This window comes from Cucurbita pepo, chromosome 3, assembly GCF_057944985.1.
Source record: "Cucurbita pepo subsp. pepo isolate OVF chromosome 3, ASM5794498v1, whole genome shotgun sequence".
In the NCBI taxonomy this organism is placed as follows: Eukaryota; Viridiplantae; Streptophyta; class Magnoliopsida; order Cucurbitales; family Cucurbitaceae; genus Cucurbita; species Cucurbita pepo.
In genome coordinates, this window is record NC_141800.1 from 18,642,739 (window position 1) to 18,654,846 (window position 12,108).

Here is a 12,108-nt window from a genome sequence, read left to right on the forward strand (position 1 = left end):
AATAAATAAATAAAGGTCTTAACTATTGACTACATTCATTGCCCGATCCACATTCCAATACACACGTATATATATAAATATTTACAGAACCCATTGCTCTTACAAAGGAGACCTTTCTAAATTACAAACCACCCTGAACAAATGACTGTTAAAAAAAAAAAAAAAAAAAAAAAAAAAACTTTTGAAATGCCAAGAACGCACCCTTCCACACATGCACCCCAGAAGGCTTCAAAACGTTGGAGAATTCGAATGACTAACTAACTACATGGCGAGAAGGCTCAAGTTAGAATGAAAAGAGGCAAACCATATTAGGGTGTATGCAACTTTCATCGACATCCAGAGTCCGAGGCTGGTGGGTCACTAGGCCGTTGACGAACAAATTGTCCTTTAACTCGCGGTCGCTGCTCTGCCAATCTTTTCCGGCTTTGATATCTGACCTTTATAAATAAAAGTGAAAGTAAAATCAATATCCTAGAATTCGAAAGTGCCATATGCATCTTAAGTTGTGTAATTAAAATCTCAACGGGCTACGTCAAGAAGCACGGATTCTCATAAGTTGGAGTCTTAATATATCTTTTAGATCCATTAGTTAGCATTGAAATCCAAATATGCACTAAATTTGCTCACCTTTTTCTCATAACAACGACCTTTCCGTTTCAACCTGAACTTCTCCAGAGCGGCTTCCCTATGCCTGGAACGAGAAGAATCCAGTCCTTTACTTCCTTCATAGGTAAAGACATTGGATGCATTCATATTTTCAGAGGCTGCAGTCTTGTCATCCACTACACTTGACGAGGTGTTGCCTTCTGTTTGGTTGCAAACGCTCCCATTCGTGTTGCTATTAATATGATCCGTTTCATTGCATAAGCTACTACTGGCACTATGTGTAGCAGCACTAGGAGAGTCATGTTTCAACTCCTCTGCCACTCGTTCAATAGTATTATCTGTGTTTTCTGCATATTGATGACCAACTTTTCTCGGGTTGGAAATATCACGACAGTTATCGGATGAGGTATCAATAGAAATGGGAGACACCTCTTGTTCACATGTTGATCTGGTATTAGGTACTCGAGGCAAGACTGATGGCGTGTAGAACATGGAATGGAGAGCACAACCAGCGGACGCCTTATCAGATACCAAATCTGGAGCTGGAAAAAGATCAAGTTGTGGTTGCAGAATTTGATGTTCAGCCTGGTCAAACCCGCCAGCAACCTTTGGGGTCATATTCTTCCGACTGTTTCTTACTGGAACCCCATGGTCTTGGTATGTACAACCCGAAATTCCTGACAGTAGACTTGGCAATGGTCTAGGAGATTGACCAGCACTTGTGTCTGATTCAGTAGGGGCATTGGGTTGTGTCACAGAAGGGGGTTTCATCATCTTACAGCTATTGTACCTGTTAAAATAGAATGCTCTGGTTGGTCAAGAATTCAAAAGAGCAAGATACAGTAAATTTTCATATATCAAGGGCATAACGAAAAACAATAACATCAATTCTCTCTGACTGTTACCAAACACCCTGAAAAGATCATGGATTCAGGATTAGAGAGAAACAAACAGAATAGCATTTGACCTTAAACATTACTAACATTTGACTGTTAACCCAAATCTCATTGGCATCAAAGACTGACAAAAGAAAGTTATAATATGCTCCTCCAATGAAACTGTAAATGTGGGTTGTACCCCTGCAGAGCCCTTATTTTAGTTAAGCACAGACATAGGCACGCAACCCAAATCTCCTACTCAATATCATTAAATTAGCATCCATAAGTCCATATTTATACCATGTCAATGCACTCTACAGTCTGTGTATAATAATTTCCTCAATAGGCAATGTCACGATTAGCAATTTCAACCATCACCTAGAATAAAATCGAACACTCACGATGAAAAGGCTGAAGCATTGGAGTGGTTCAGCACATGCCCATTTTCGCTCCACTGGCCTTCTGGTTTGGCCGGGGAAATTCTTCTTAAAGAAAGCTCCAACTGAGGAGAAAATTCTAATTTGATTGCGCTGGCATCGTTGGAGCTAGATAACCAGCACTTTTGATGTTCATCAAACTTGCAGATGCTATTGATGTGCTTCAGATTATTGTCAAAATTTCCTATCAAGTCGTTGATTCTACTGGAAGGTTCAGTGTCCTTATTGTTGTAACTAAACATCTCAGAAGCACCATCATCGACGACCTTGTAAAAGTCAGGCCTCAAAACTTTATTCTGGCTTCTTATTTCTGCGATAACACAATCTTCTTTCATTCTTGAAGGAACTGAATTGCAAGCTTCACTTTTGGCCGCATTATCCGACTTATCTGCCAAAAATTAAAGAAATAAAAGTAGAGCAGCACTTCCCAAAAAATCACGAGAGACAACTGAAGACAATGTTCTTCCTTTGCTACCGATATCAGAGGGGAAAAAACGGAAGGAAGGAGGGAAAAAAAGGAAGGAGTATTGAAGTTCGCAACAAGAGTGTACCTCTGATGTTGGTTTTAAGTATATCAAATTCTTTGTCCATATAAGCACCAAATCCACGTTTCTTACAACTCATATTTAGCTTTGGAGCAGTCCCATCCTTCAGTGGTGACAGTCCCTGCATATTTGGCATGCATCTATTCTCAGCTTCCAAGTAAGGTGTTGTACAAGAGCTCTGCACAAGGGGTGGCAAACCATGTAGTCTCCATAAGAAACTTCATGAAGCCAACCTAGGGAATACCATTGATGAAGATTCTCCTATGCTATTCAATACCTATGTTTACTTTCCTGTTTCTTATGCAATTTACAATGGAGTAAAAGTGTCCTCAAGAAGAAGGGAAAATAGGAGGAGACCATGCAATTATGGTGCTAGATAATTGATAAAATGTTTAGTCTTCCCTTAATTCAAGCATAACAAGTGAACCTTAACGGTCAGAAACTTTTTACAAGGTTGTCAGTATCTTCGATCTTTGTGAATTAAAAACAACTTTAAAGTTTTCTCAAACTGAAACATCTAGCGCATCATATAATCTGCAATACTGACTTATAGATTTATATCATCTTTTCTCGTAATATGACACCAAATTCTGAATTTACAAAAAAGAAAAAAAAATATACATACCTGGGCATCACTTCCCTTCTCACTGCATTCCTTAATTTTCTTTCTAGAAGCCACACAGTAACTTGAATAATTGCTACCTTCATCATTATCAGAAGTGGCCACAACTTCACGCTGTCCAACAGTTAAATAGGAGGGGAATTTCCCACTAATCTTCTATATCCAAAAGAAAAGAGAAACCCAGAATTAATTGCAGGGAGAAGTGAAGCAGGAAAAGGAGAGGAAAGCTAAAGGATAAACATACCGTGTGCCTTCTCCAAACATGCTGCCAAAGGTTCTTGAGCTCATTTTTTCTAATTGGCTTAATAAGAAAATCAGCCGCACCTTTTAACATACACTTCAAGACCATGCTAACTGCGTCGCAAGATGACATCACTGCAATGATTGAGAAAAAAAAAACATTGACATTTTGAGCTTCACAACCATTCAGATGATAGTACTCAGTGAAAGGAACATACTTATAACAGGAATATTTTTGCAAATGTCGTGCTCCATGACTAACGTTAGTAGTGCATAACCAGATATTGATGGCAAATCCACTTCAGTAAGTATGAGATCAACATTATGCGGTCTTCCCTTCAAACATTCCCATGCCTTCAGTCCATCAGGAACAGCATAGACTGCTCAAACAAAAAGTAGATGTAGAGGCCCAGATTGGAATTGTCTTTTCAAAGAGCAAAATAATCATTCCAGAGAAAGAGAGAGCACAAAATACACAAGAAAGGAGAAGTGGTTAACGTGGAGAGCCGGTGAGAAATAATGGATCTCCCCATACACCCATCCCACCCCGTCCGGAAGAAAACATAAGAGGAGAAAATCATATATTTTTCCAGCACCATGTAAAAAGCACATGGAGCTTACACTTAAACTATGGCTAGAAGAATCCGTTTCACGCAAGAAATATTTATTCAAAATAAAAGAAACGAAGGCAAAGAATCCCTGCAGAGCATTCACCAAAATAAGAACACATTCGGGGATATTTTGATCACGAAGTGTAGAAGTACATAGATTGCAACGAAAAAGAGAGGACTCAAGACAAGAGGGTTTCAATATACATAGATGGAGGACTTCAAATTAAAAGTCTCTCGCCATGCACTGATTAAATTGCAGGCAAATGATATGTACGGGGAAACAAATTTCCATGACACCAAAAATAAGGCCTGCAGTTTTATGGTTTAACTTAATGGGTAAAAGCGGCCTTTTACCAATCTGGCCCAGTTTTTCTGAAATCTAGACGCCTACAAGCCATTTATCTGATACTTCAGTACCGTAACTAACATGCACCGGCTTTAGAAGCAGAGTGATTTGAAAGATAAAACAAAGTTGGTTGTCAAGTAATGTTTTCATTGTAAGGAAGGTATTGTTACACCAGTAATTGACTTCATATGCCAAGACTTCAATCTTAGTAACTTTCTTATACGATTTTCGCTCTCTTTAATACATCAATATTCTCCGGACGTTCATTTCCCGAACAGAACAGCATTAAATTTCGAAGACTGCAATCTCCGAACGAAGAGAAGAAGCACTCTAGATGAAGGAAACGTCGTTTTGATAGAATTGAAGGCAAAAAAAAAAAAAAAAAAAAAATTAAAAAAAAAAAAAGAAAGTACTCAGCAGAAGTTATAGACATAATAACGTCCAAAGGTAGCAAATTATAAGGAATAACAGGGTTGGCAAAGCAGGGCAAAGAGAATAAGACCTCTGTAACTGCATTTACGAAGAAGCGCGGCGATGATCCGGCGAGTAGAATCATCAGCTTCAACAAGCAGAACACTAAGCGCCTGTTTCGGGAAAAGCTTGTGTGATCCATCTTCGTCGGCGTGGTGAATATGTTTCATCTCCATGTCCACTGTCTGATTCTTGATTTTCTTCCTCTTTGTCCGATCATCTTCATCCAAGACCAAGTCCAGGTCCAAGTCCAAGTCCAAGTCCAAGTCCAAATCCATGGCTTCGTCGTACACACCGCTCAACTCGACTTTATCCATTCTCAAACACCCTGCCAGTGATACAAAGGAATACAGAGAAATGAAATTGGAACCCTAATTTGGATGAAGAAAAGCAGAACACAGACGCAGCGTATGAGTGAAGAAAGAGAGAAGAGAAGAGAAGAGAAGAGAAGAGAGGAGAAGTATACCGAATCATTTACCCAAATATCCAAAATACTCCTGGCTGGCCTTGATTTCTGTAGAAAAGAAAGACGGAGAGAGAGAGTGAAATTCAAAAAAACCGACCGCAGAACCACCTTCGAGAATCCTAGTCTACAATAAGCTTTCACTCACCACCGCGAAAACCCAACAAATATCTGCCAACACTTTCTGTTCATTTACCTCTGTCACTCGATCTAAAGGTGGGGCGCCATTGGATCATGGCTGCTCAATATGACGTGGCCCCTTGGGAGCCACCGTTTGTGATTTTCTCGCCATGGATGGAGTGGTGGTGGTCGTCCTACGCCCGGGGTCCACTAAACTAACACGTGTCCCTATATCTGGGTTCTCGAGGGTAAGATATTTTTTAAGCGCCAAGTGCCACGTAGGACTTGTGCCCCACCCATGATTCTGAGAGAGTTGTGGTTGGGAGGTAGACACGTGGACCTCTTTTGCTTTGTGGCGCAGCAGAAACTATGCTTTTAGCCCTGTTCTGTTTACTTCTTACCATCGCTTTACTTGAAATTATCAGAAATTGGAATAGAAATAAGACCCACAACATTTGCTAGAATTATTTAGGAACTTTATAGGGATTAGTAGAGTAGATATGATAAATACAGCCCGATACGAGGTCACAAGCACCCTCACGCACCCTCACGCACCCCAATACCCTGTTTCTCATGCCAGATGCCTCAGCTACTCGCTGTTTCGTGCGCGACCACACACTTGTCATCTTCTTCCTCGGCTTTGGTGTAAAAATTCCAAATCTCTTTGTTAATTCCCATTTTGTCCATGGAATGGGACACCATATTTCATTTGTTTTTTTCTACAACTTTATACATATACTTCCCATTTAACTACTTTTACTTTTATCTTGAGTTTCAGTACTTCCTTCCAATTCCGTTGCGACCACACTCTACAGCTGGGTAGCAGTTTGGGTATTAGGTGTACCCATTATGCACTAGATACATGCCCCACACCAGTTTAACCTCTATTTAACTCCTTCATCTTTTCATAATCACCACCCAACTCGCCCTTTCACCCCCACCATTCTTGCGTTTAGACTCCCCCACACCTGTTACACCATGTCCTCCTTCCATGGCAGCAGCTGCATGGCTGTTTGTTTTCTATTTTTTTTATAAAAATAATTGATTATTTGTTTTAAGTGTATTTTGATCCCGGGTCAATACCAACATTGAACATAAACTCTCGTGGCTTTGCTTTGTATTTCCCCAAAAGACTGCATACTAATGGAGATAGTATTATTTGATTATAAATGCATGACCATTTTCTAAATTAACCCACGTGGTGGAGACAGTATTCTTTGATTACAAATGCACGATCATTTTCTAAATTAGTCAGCGTGGAACTTTCATCAACATTTTGCTGCCATCTACCAAGCAGTCTCAGAGGACGTTTTTGTTACGCTGCAAATAATGCATGTGGGTGTGGAATAAGTCAAAAAAATAAAGATGCAGACCTTGAAGAGTGAGTTCTTGATATGAAGTTAACAACAATAGTCACCTGCATTCGGTTGTTGTTAGGTGTTGAATCATAAGAAATTGATGTGATGTGGGGGTGACAGTTATGTGGTATAATACACATGAAAATATTTAAATATCTCCACGTTTTATAATAAGATTAAAAAAAAAAAAAAAGGAAAATATTTATTATTGGGCACAAAAGAAGCGCAGTGTATTGAACTCAATATCCCTTTATAGTTGAAGATTTGAGGGGATCATGATAGTGTACGATTTGCTTCTTTGTTTCTAGTCCAGAAGAAGAACTTCACAAGGCATGTGATGGAGGAGAGAGAAGGCAAGTCCAGAAGAAGAACTTCACAAGGCATGTGATGGAGGAGAGAGAAGGCAAGGCAGAGGACTGGTGCTTCGTCTGCAAGGACGGTGGAGATTTGCTTCTTTGCGACAATCGGTCCGTACACTCTTTTCCTCCCCCATTCCCCACCTATATCGTCTTCCTTCATATCCTCTGCATGATCATACCTATCAACTTTCTTGTGCATTCCGCATGATTTTTCATCTTTAAACTCCTCCCCTCCTCGTTTTAAACCCTCGCTTTTCTCTGCCAAACTTGGAATCTTTTGTTTTTCTCGAACCATGATCGTCTTCCCCAACAATGTGGTGCGGTTTTTCTTTCTGCGGGGATTTTTGGCGTCGGTGGGCTACTTCTGGAACAATGTTGCGTGCATTTCGGATTCTTGAGCTATGCATTGCTTTTCAGGAACTGCTCAAAGGTGTACCATCTTGAATGCGTGGGATACGATCGCGAAACTACCTCTCAAATAGAAGACGATTGGACCTGTGGTAAATACGCCGATGATTCCGATTTCCATATATCTTTGATTGTCTTTCACAAAGACAAACACAAATGATTATTGTTGAGTGCAGCGGCGGAAGTAGAGTTTTAAATTACTTTTTTGCAGGCCTTTGGACCAGATTCTAATATTGATATTGATACGACCTCTGATTCTCTCGTGCCACGTTTTTTCAGAATGCCATTCTTGTTCTTCCTGCAAGGGAGCCTCGGAGGTCCACTGCTTCTGCTGTCCAACATCTTTTTGCAAAAACTGTATAAAATCTGTGAAGTTTGTACACTTGCGAGCCAACAAGGGGCTCTGCACAGATTGCTGGGCCCTCGTTCGTCTTGCAGAACAACTTTCAGTTTCCAAGGTATATCGATTAATTGCTTGCTTAATTGATCACAAGAGAGTGAGTGGTTCAATTAATGTTTTGCTTGTTTGAATCTTTCCTTTGATTAGTACAAATCTGTGGATTTCGAAGATAGAGATACACATGAGTGCCTGTTCAAAGAGTATTGGGAAATTGTGAAAAAAGAAGAAGGTTTAAGAAGCGGCGATCTTGTGTCTGTGGAAGAACCCTACTCGTCGAAGGGCAGAAGGCACATGAGGGGCACCACCCCAACGCGGGTCGTCAAGACCCTACAAGATAGAGATACCAAGTCCAATACATTCAAATTGATCACCAGCTGGGGATCTAAACCTCTCATTGAATTTCTCACTTCCATTGGCGTAGATATAACCACGCAGCTATCTCAGTGCGATGTCAGTTCCATCATCTTGAAGTACGTTCAGGAGAGGGACCTTATTCATCCCATAAAGAAGAAGAAAATCATCTGCGACAGAAACCTGCATCTCATTTTCAAGAAGAACACCATACCCTTGAACCAGATTGATGCTCTTTTGGGGCCGCATTTTTCTCATGGTAATGACACCCAGAGAACCAACAATGAGAAGAAGAGATGTTTAGAATCGGATCCTCAAAATGGGGATGCTAAGCACCAGAAAACATTGAGCTGCTCTCAGGAAAAATCTCCGAACGATAAAGCTTACTTTGCATCAATAGTTGCCCATAACATGAAACTCGTCTACTTGAGGAAGAGCTTAGTGGAGGATCTTCTAGAACAGCCTGAAAGCTTCGAGGACAAGGTGGTGGGAAGTTTTGTTAAGGTCATGGAAACGGAATCGAGGGAAATTCGTTCTAAAGGGAAGATTTCTCAACAGCTCTTGCAAGTTACAGGTTAAAGCAGATGTTCCTGTTGGTAATGTAAAAACAAATTAGAGTTGTTAGCTTTTGCTGATTCATTAACTAATTGACTTGTGGGCTCAGCTGTAAAGAAAATGTCAAGCACAGATGGGAGTAGTATTGGGCTGAATGTTTGGACTTTGCCGGACATTCAAATTTCCATGCTCTCTGATTCAGACATAACTGAGGTAAGAAAAGGAGTTGCCATTGCCAGGAATAAGATTGCTGAACTTGTTTTGAACATAAGGGTTTGTTTTGATGATTCGCAGGAAGATTGCCAGGATCTTAGGGAAAAGATGGCCAAGGGTCTGTTCCAGAGACCTACCGTTGTAAGTTGATATGAATAAGATAAATAATTCCTCCATTTCATACATCAGATCTAACAGTGAAGAGCAAGAATAAGTTGGCTTTTGATTCTCTTTTTTGACGATGGCAGGAAGAGATAGAAAAGAAGGCTCGGATTCTTCATCAGGACATCAGGAAGGACGTACGTATTTTTGTCCACTTTGAGCATAAGCTCTCATGGGTTTGTTTTGGCCTTCTCTGGGGGCCTCGTACGGATGGAGATGTATTCCTTACTTGGATCAATTCCCTAAATATGCTAACGTGGGACTCCCTCCCAACAATCCTCGACAACTAGGCCGTTTCTTTTCTTCCAAAATAATGAATCTTTGTTTATTGGCATTTCCTTGTCCTTGAAGCTTTTCTTTTTATGGTTGGTAGTGGATGAAGAGAGAGCTAGTGAAGTTGCAAAACCTGATCGATCGCGCAAATGAAAAGGGGCGCAGAAGCGAATATCCTTTTGAGGTGGGGTTTTTTGTTTTGTTTTCCATTATTTTTGAAGCTATTTCCAAGCTCATCGCCATGAATATCCTTGACTAGCATGTTTGGTTGGTGCTTTAAACGCTATACCAACTTATAGATCAAAGGCAAACGCTGAAGAAAGAAGCAGAACAGCAGCAACAACAACTACTACTACTCAAACAGCTCCCCATTGTCATCGTTGACACTGCCGAAGCCAAAGCCGATGACCCATCACTCAAAGTTAATCCTCCTTCGTTATAGTGAACCCAGATTACTTTTCTGGCATTATTATAGCAGTGACTATAAATGTAGTAGGAAATTGAATCCCTTTAGTTTTGCGATTATATTATATGTAATTTTAAAGTTGGACCACTCCCACCTTTTCTTTCTATAGATAGCTTTACTAACGTATCTCGAATTTGAATCGAGGAGGAAGAACAAGATTATCGACTTATCAAATTTAATATGATACAAAGTGTAAGGAGGGTTATCCATGGCGGATTCCTTCCTTCAAACTACCTGCCAGATACGACGCCGTTTCCGCACTTGGGTACAGGTTCCGATTATCACATTTTCTCTATGAAGGAAAAAGAAAAATAAAAATAAAAATAAAAAGAAATAAGAAGGGCGTTTAGCAAGTTCGTTGTTGTTAGTTGTTGGCTGGAACCACGTCGCCCCCTCGTATTGGGCCGTGTATTCATTATGGGCCCAGAATGAATGCAAGCCCACATCCCAAGCATCCATAAATTCCCAACCTTGAGGACTTCCTCAAACCCTAGGACGCTTCCGTATTTGCGCAGCGAAAAAACAGATCGTTCACAGCCTCCGCCATTGCCTGTTTCTTCTGGTCTCAAATCTCTCCCCCCTCGCTTTCCAACTGCTGTTATTCATTTGTTTTTCTGCAATGCATTCGATTCTTAATGCTTCCTCATCTGTGTTGTTTTTCTGCGTTCCTTCTTCCCTAACTTTGCTCGCTTCTGATCCTGCAGTGAAAAATGTCGATCGGAGAAATTGCTTGCTCCTACGCTTCTCTCATCCTCTGCGATGATGGCATCCCTATTACCGTATGCTTCTCTTTACTCCTGCCTTCCCCCCTTTAATATTTCATTTATCTCTTAGCAATTACTTTCGTGTTTTCGTATACCGGTTTCGAAGTAATTAATGGGAGATTTCCATGTGTTGTTCTAATTGATTCGGATGATATTAGGATTATTAACACGTTGCGCGATTTCCATCATTATAGAAAAATTATAAACTGTTATTCGGTTTTTTTTCATCAATATTTTATAGAAACAATGTTTAATATCTCTTATTCTTCTGCCGTTATTCCTTTTCTGGTCTGTTTATGAAATCTGTTCCAAGTTGTGATCATCGCCTCCTCTTATAAATATATGTGATAGCTTTTGTTTGCTACATCGTTTCAACAGGCAGAAAAACTTGCTACGCTTGTAAAGGCAGCTAAGGTTGACAAAGTGGAGTCTTACTGGTTCAGCCTTTTTGCTAAGCTGGCTGAGAAGCGTAACATTGAAGATCTGATTCTCAATGTTGGTGCTGGTGGAGGCGCCGCAGTCGCTGCTGCTCCAGCTGGCGGAGCTGCTGGTGGCGCTGCTGCCGCCGCTGCTCCTCCACCGGAAGAGAAAAAGGTAAGCATAGCCATTTCGCTCCTAAGAATGATGTATTCTTATTCTTCCTGTCATGAAAGCTTGTTTTTGGGGTATAATGTGTATATTATCGTGACATGGGGTTTGGATTATTGTTACTTGCAGGAAGAACCAAAGGAAGAGAGTGACGATGATATGGGATTCAGTTTGTTTGATTAGGTCGAGATATGGCATCGCATATTTTGTGCTCGGTTGATTATCTTTTAAATGAGAGAGGGTTCTCTTTATTTTATAGATATGTAATTTTGGACGTCCTTGACAAATTTGGCTCAAGTTTTAATTTGAATGTGATCGAATTGCATCTTTTTGGTTGAGGTTTATTTTTTATATATACCATTATGTTCTCCCGCCGGTAAACGCTAGGTATAATATGTTCCTTTCTCCATTTGTGTAGTTTCTGTCTTTCTCCTTGACAATTGGAGCCCAATAGCTTTTGTTGCTAAAGTTCTTCAACGATGATGTCTGACTTAAATTATTAGACCTGAGAATGACATTTTATTCTCTCTTTTTTCCCTTTATTATCATTATTTTTTTATTAATATCAAGGCCAATACAATTTTTACCCTAACTTGAGAATTGTTATTTTATTTAGTTTAACAAATATGATAGTGGGTGATAGAGATAGTATCATGGAATTATATTTAATGTTTTTATTAATCTAATTTGTACCATGTTCAAATTATTAACATGGAAACTAGATTTGCTCGACGTATATTCTTTAACTTTTTATCCACAAAGCTGTGGTTTTAATCAAGGCTCCAATTGTCAAGTTTGTCTACTGCAATTTTTAGTTCGGAAGGATGCGATCATCTCCCTTTATACAAGGCTGCTTCAAAGGGAAGTATTTG

At 40.0% G+C, this 12,108-nt stretch overlaps 3 protein-coding genes across 10 annotated transcripts; 2 read left to right on the top strand and 1 right to left on the bottom strand.

Moving 5' to 3' along the window:
* Positions 1-2: 2 nt before the first annotated feature.
* LOC111791075 (two-component response regulator-like APRR5) lies at positions 3-5,466 on the bottom strand. 7 transcript variants are annotated; one of them, XM_023672269.2, is made up of 10 exons: positions 5,368-5,466; positions 5,223-5,270; positions 4,788-5,084; positions 3,547-3,708; positions 3,333-3,463; positions 3,092-3,244; positions 2,473-2,644; positions 1,886-2,309; positions 628-1,396; positions 3-437 (listed from the first exon to the last, which is right to left on the bottom strand). In XM_023672269.2, exons 3-10 carry the CDS (start codon positions 5,071-5,073, stop codon positions 327-329), a joined length of 2,208 nt encoding a protein of 735 aa, XP_023528037.1. In that variant the 5' UTR covers positions 5,074-5,084; positions 5,223-5,270; positions 5,368-5,466; the 3' UTR covers positions 3-326. The 7 variants fall into 7 exon arrangements, with proteins under 7 accessions (XP_023528037.1, XP_086978666.1, XP_086978665.1 ...); XM_087122540.1 differs by having other exon boundaries at positions 5,235-5,377; XM_087122539.1 differs by lacking the exon at positions 5,368-5,466 and having other exon boundaries at positions 5,223-5,361.
* Positions 5,467-6,948: 1,482 nt separating this feature from the next.
* On the top strand, positions 6,949-10,664 carry LOC111791566 (zinc finger CCCH domain-containing protein 19). 2 transcript variants are annotated; one of them, XM_023672954.2, is made up of 10 exons: positions 6,949-7,164; positions 7,474-7,556; positions 7,744-7,922; positions 8,012-8,789; positions 8,880-8,983; positions 9,065-9,124; positions 9,232-9,282; positions 9,519-9,589; positions 9,701-10,446; positions 10,589-10,664. In XM_023672954.2, exons 1-9 carry the CDS (start codon positions 7,085-7,087, stop codon positions 9,858-9,860), a joined length of 1,566 nt encoding a protein of 521 aa, XP_023528722.1. In that variant the 5' UTR covers positions 6,949-7,084; the 3' UTR covers positions 9,861-10,446; positions 10,589-10,664. The 2 variants fall into 2 exon arrangements, with proteins under 2 accessions (XP_023528722.1, XP_023528723.1); XM_023672955.2 differs by lacking the exon at positions 10,589-10,664 and having other exon boundaries at positions 9,519-9,602; positions 9,678-9,840.
* On the top strand, positions 10,381-11,574 carry LOC111791568 (uncharacterized). Its single transcript, XM_023672957.2, has 4 exons — positions 10,381-10,446; positions 10,589-10,663; positions 11,027-11,242; positions 11,366-11,574. The coding sequence occupies exons 2-4, from the start codon at positions 10,595-10,597 to the stop codon at positions 11,417-11,419; spliced, it is 339 nt and encodes a 112-aa protein (XP_023528725.1). The 5' UTR covers positions 10,381-10,446; positions 10,589-10,594; the 3' UTR covers positions 11,420-11,574.
* The last annotated feature ends 534 nt before the right edge of the window (positions 11,575-12,108 follow it).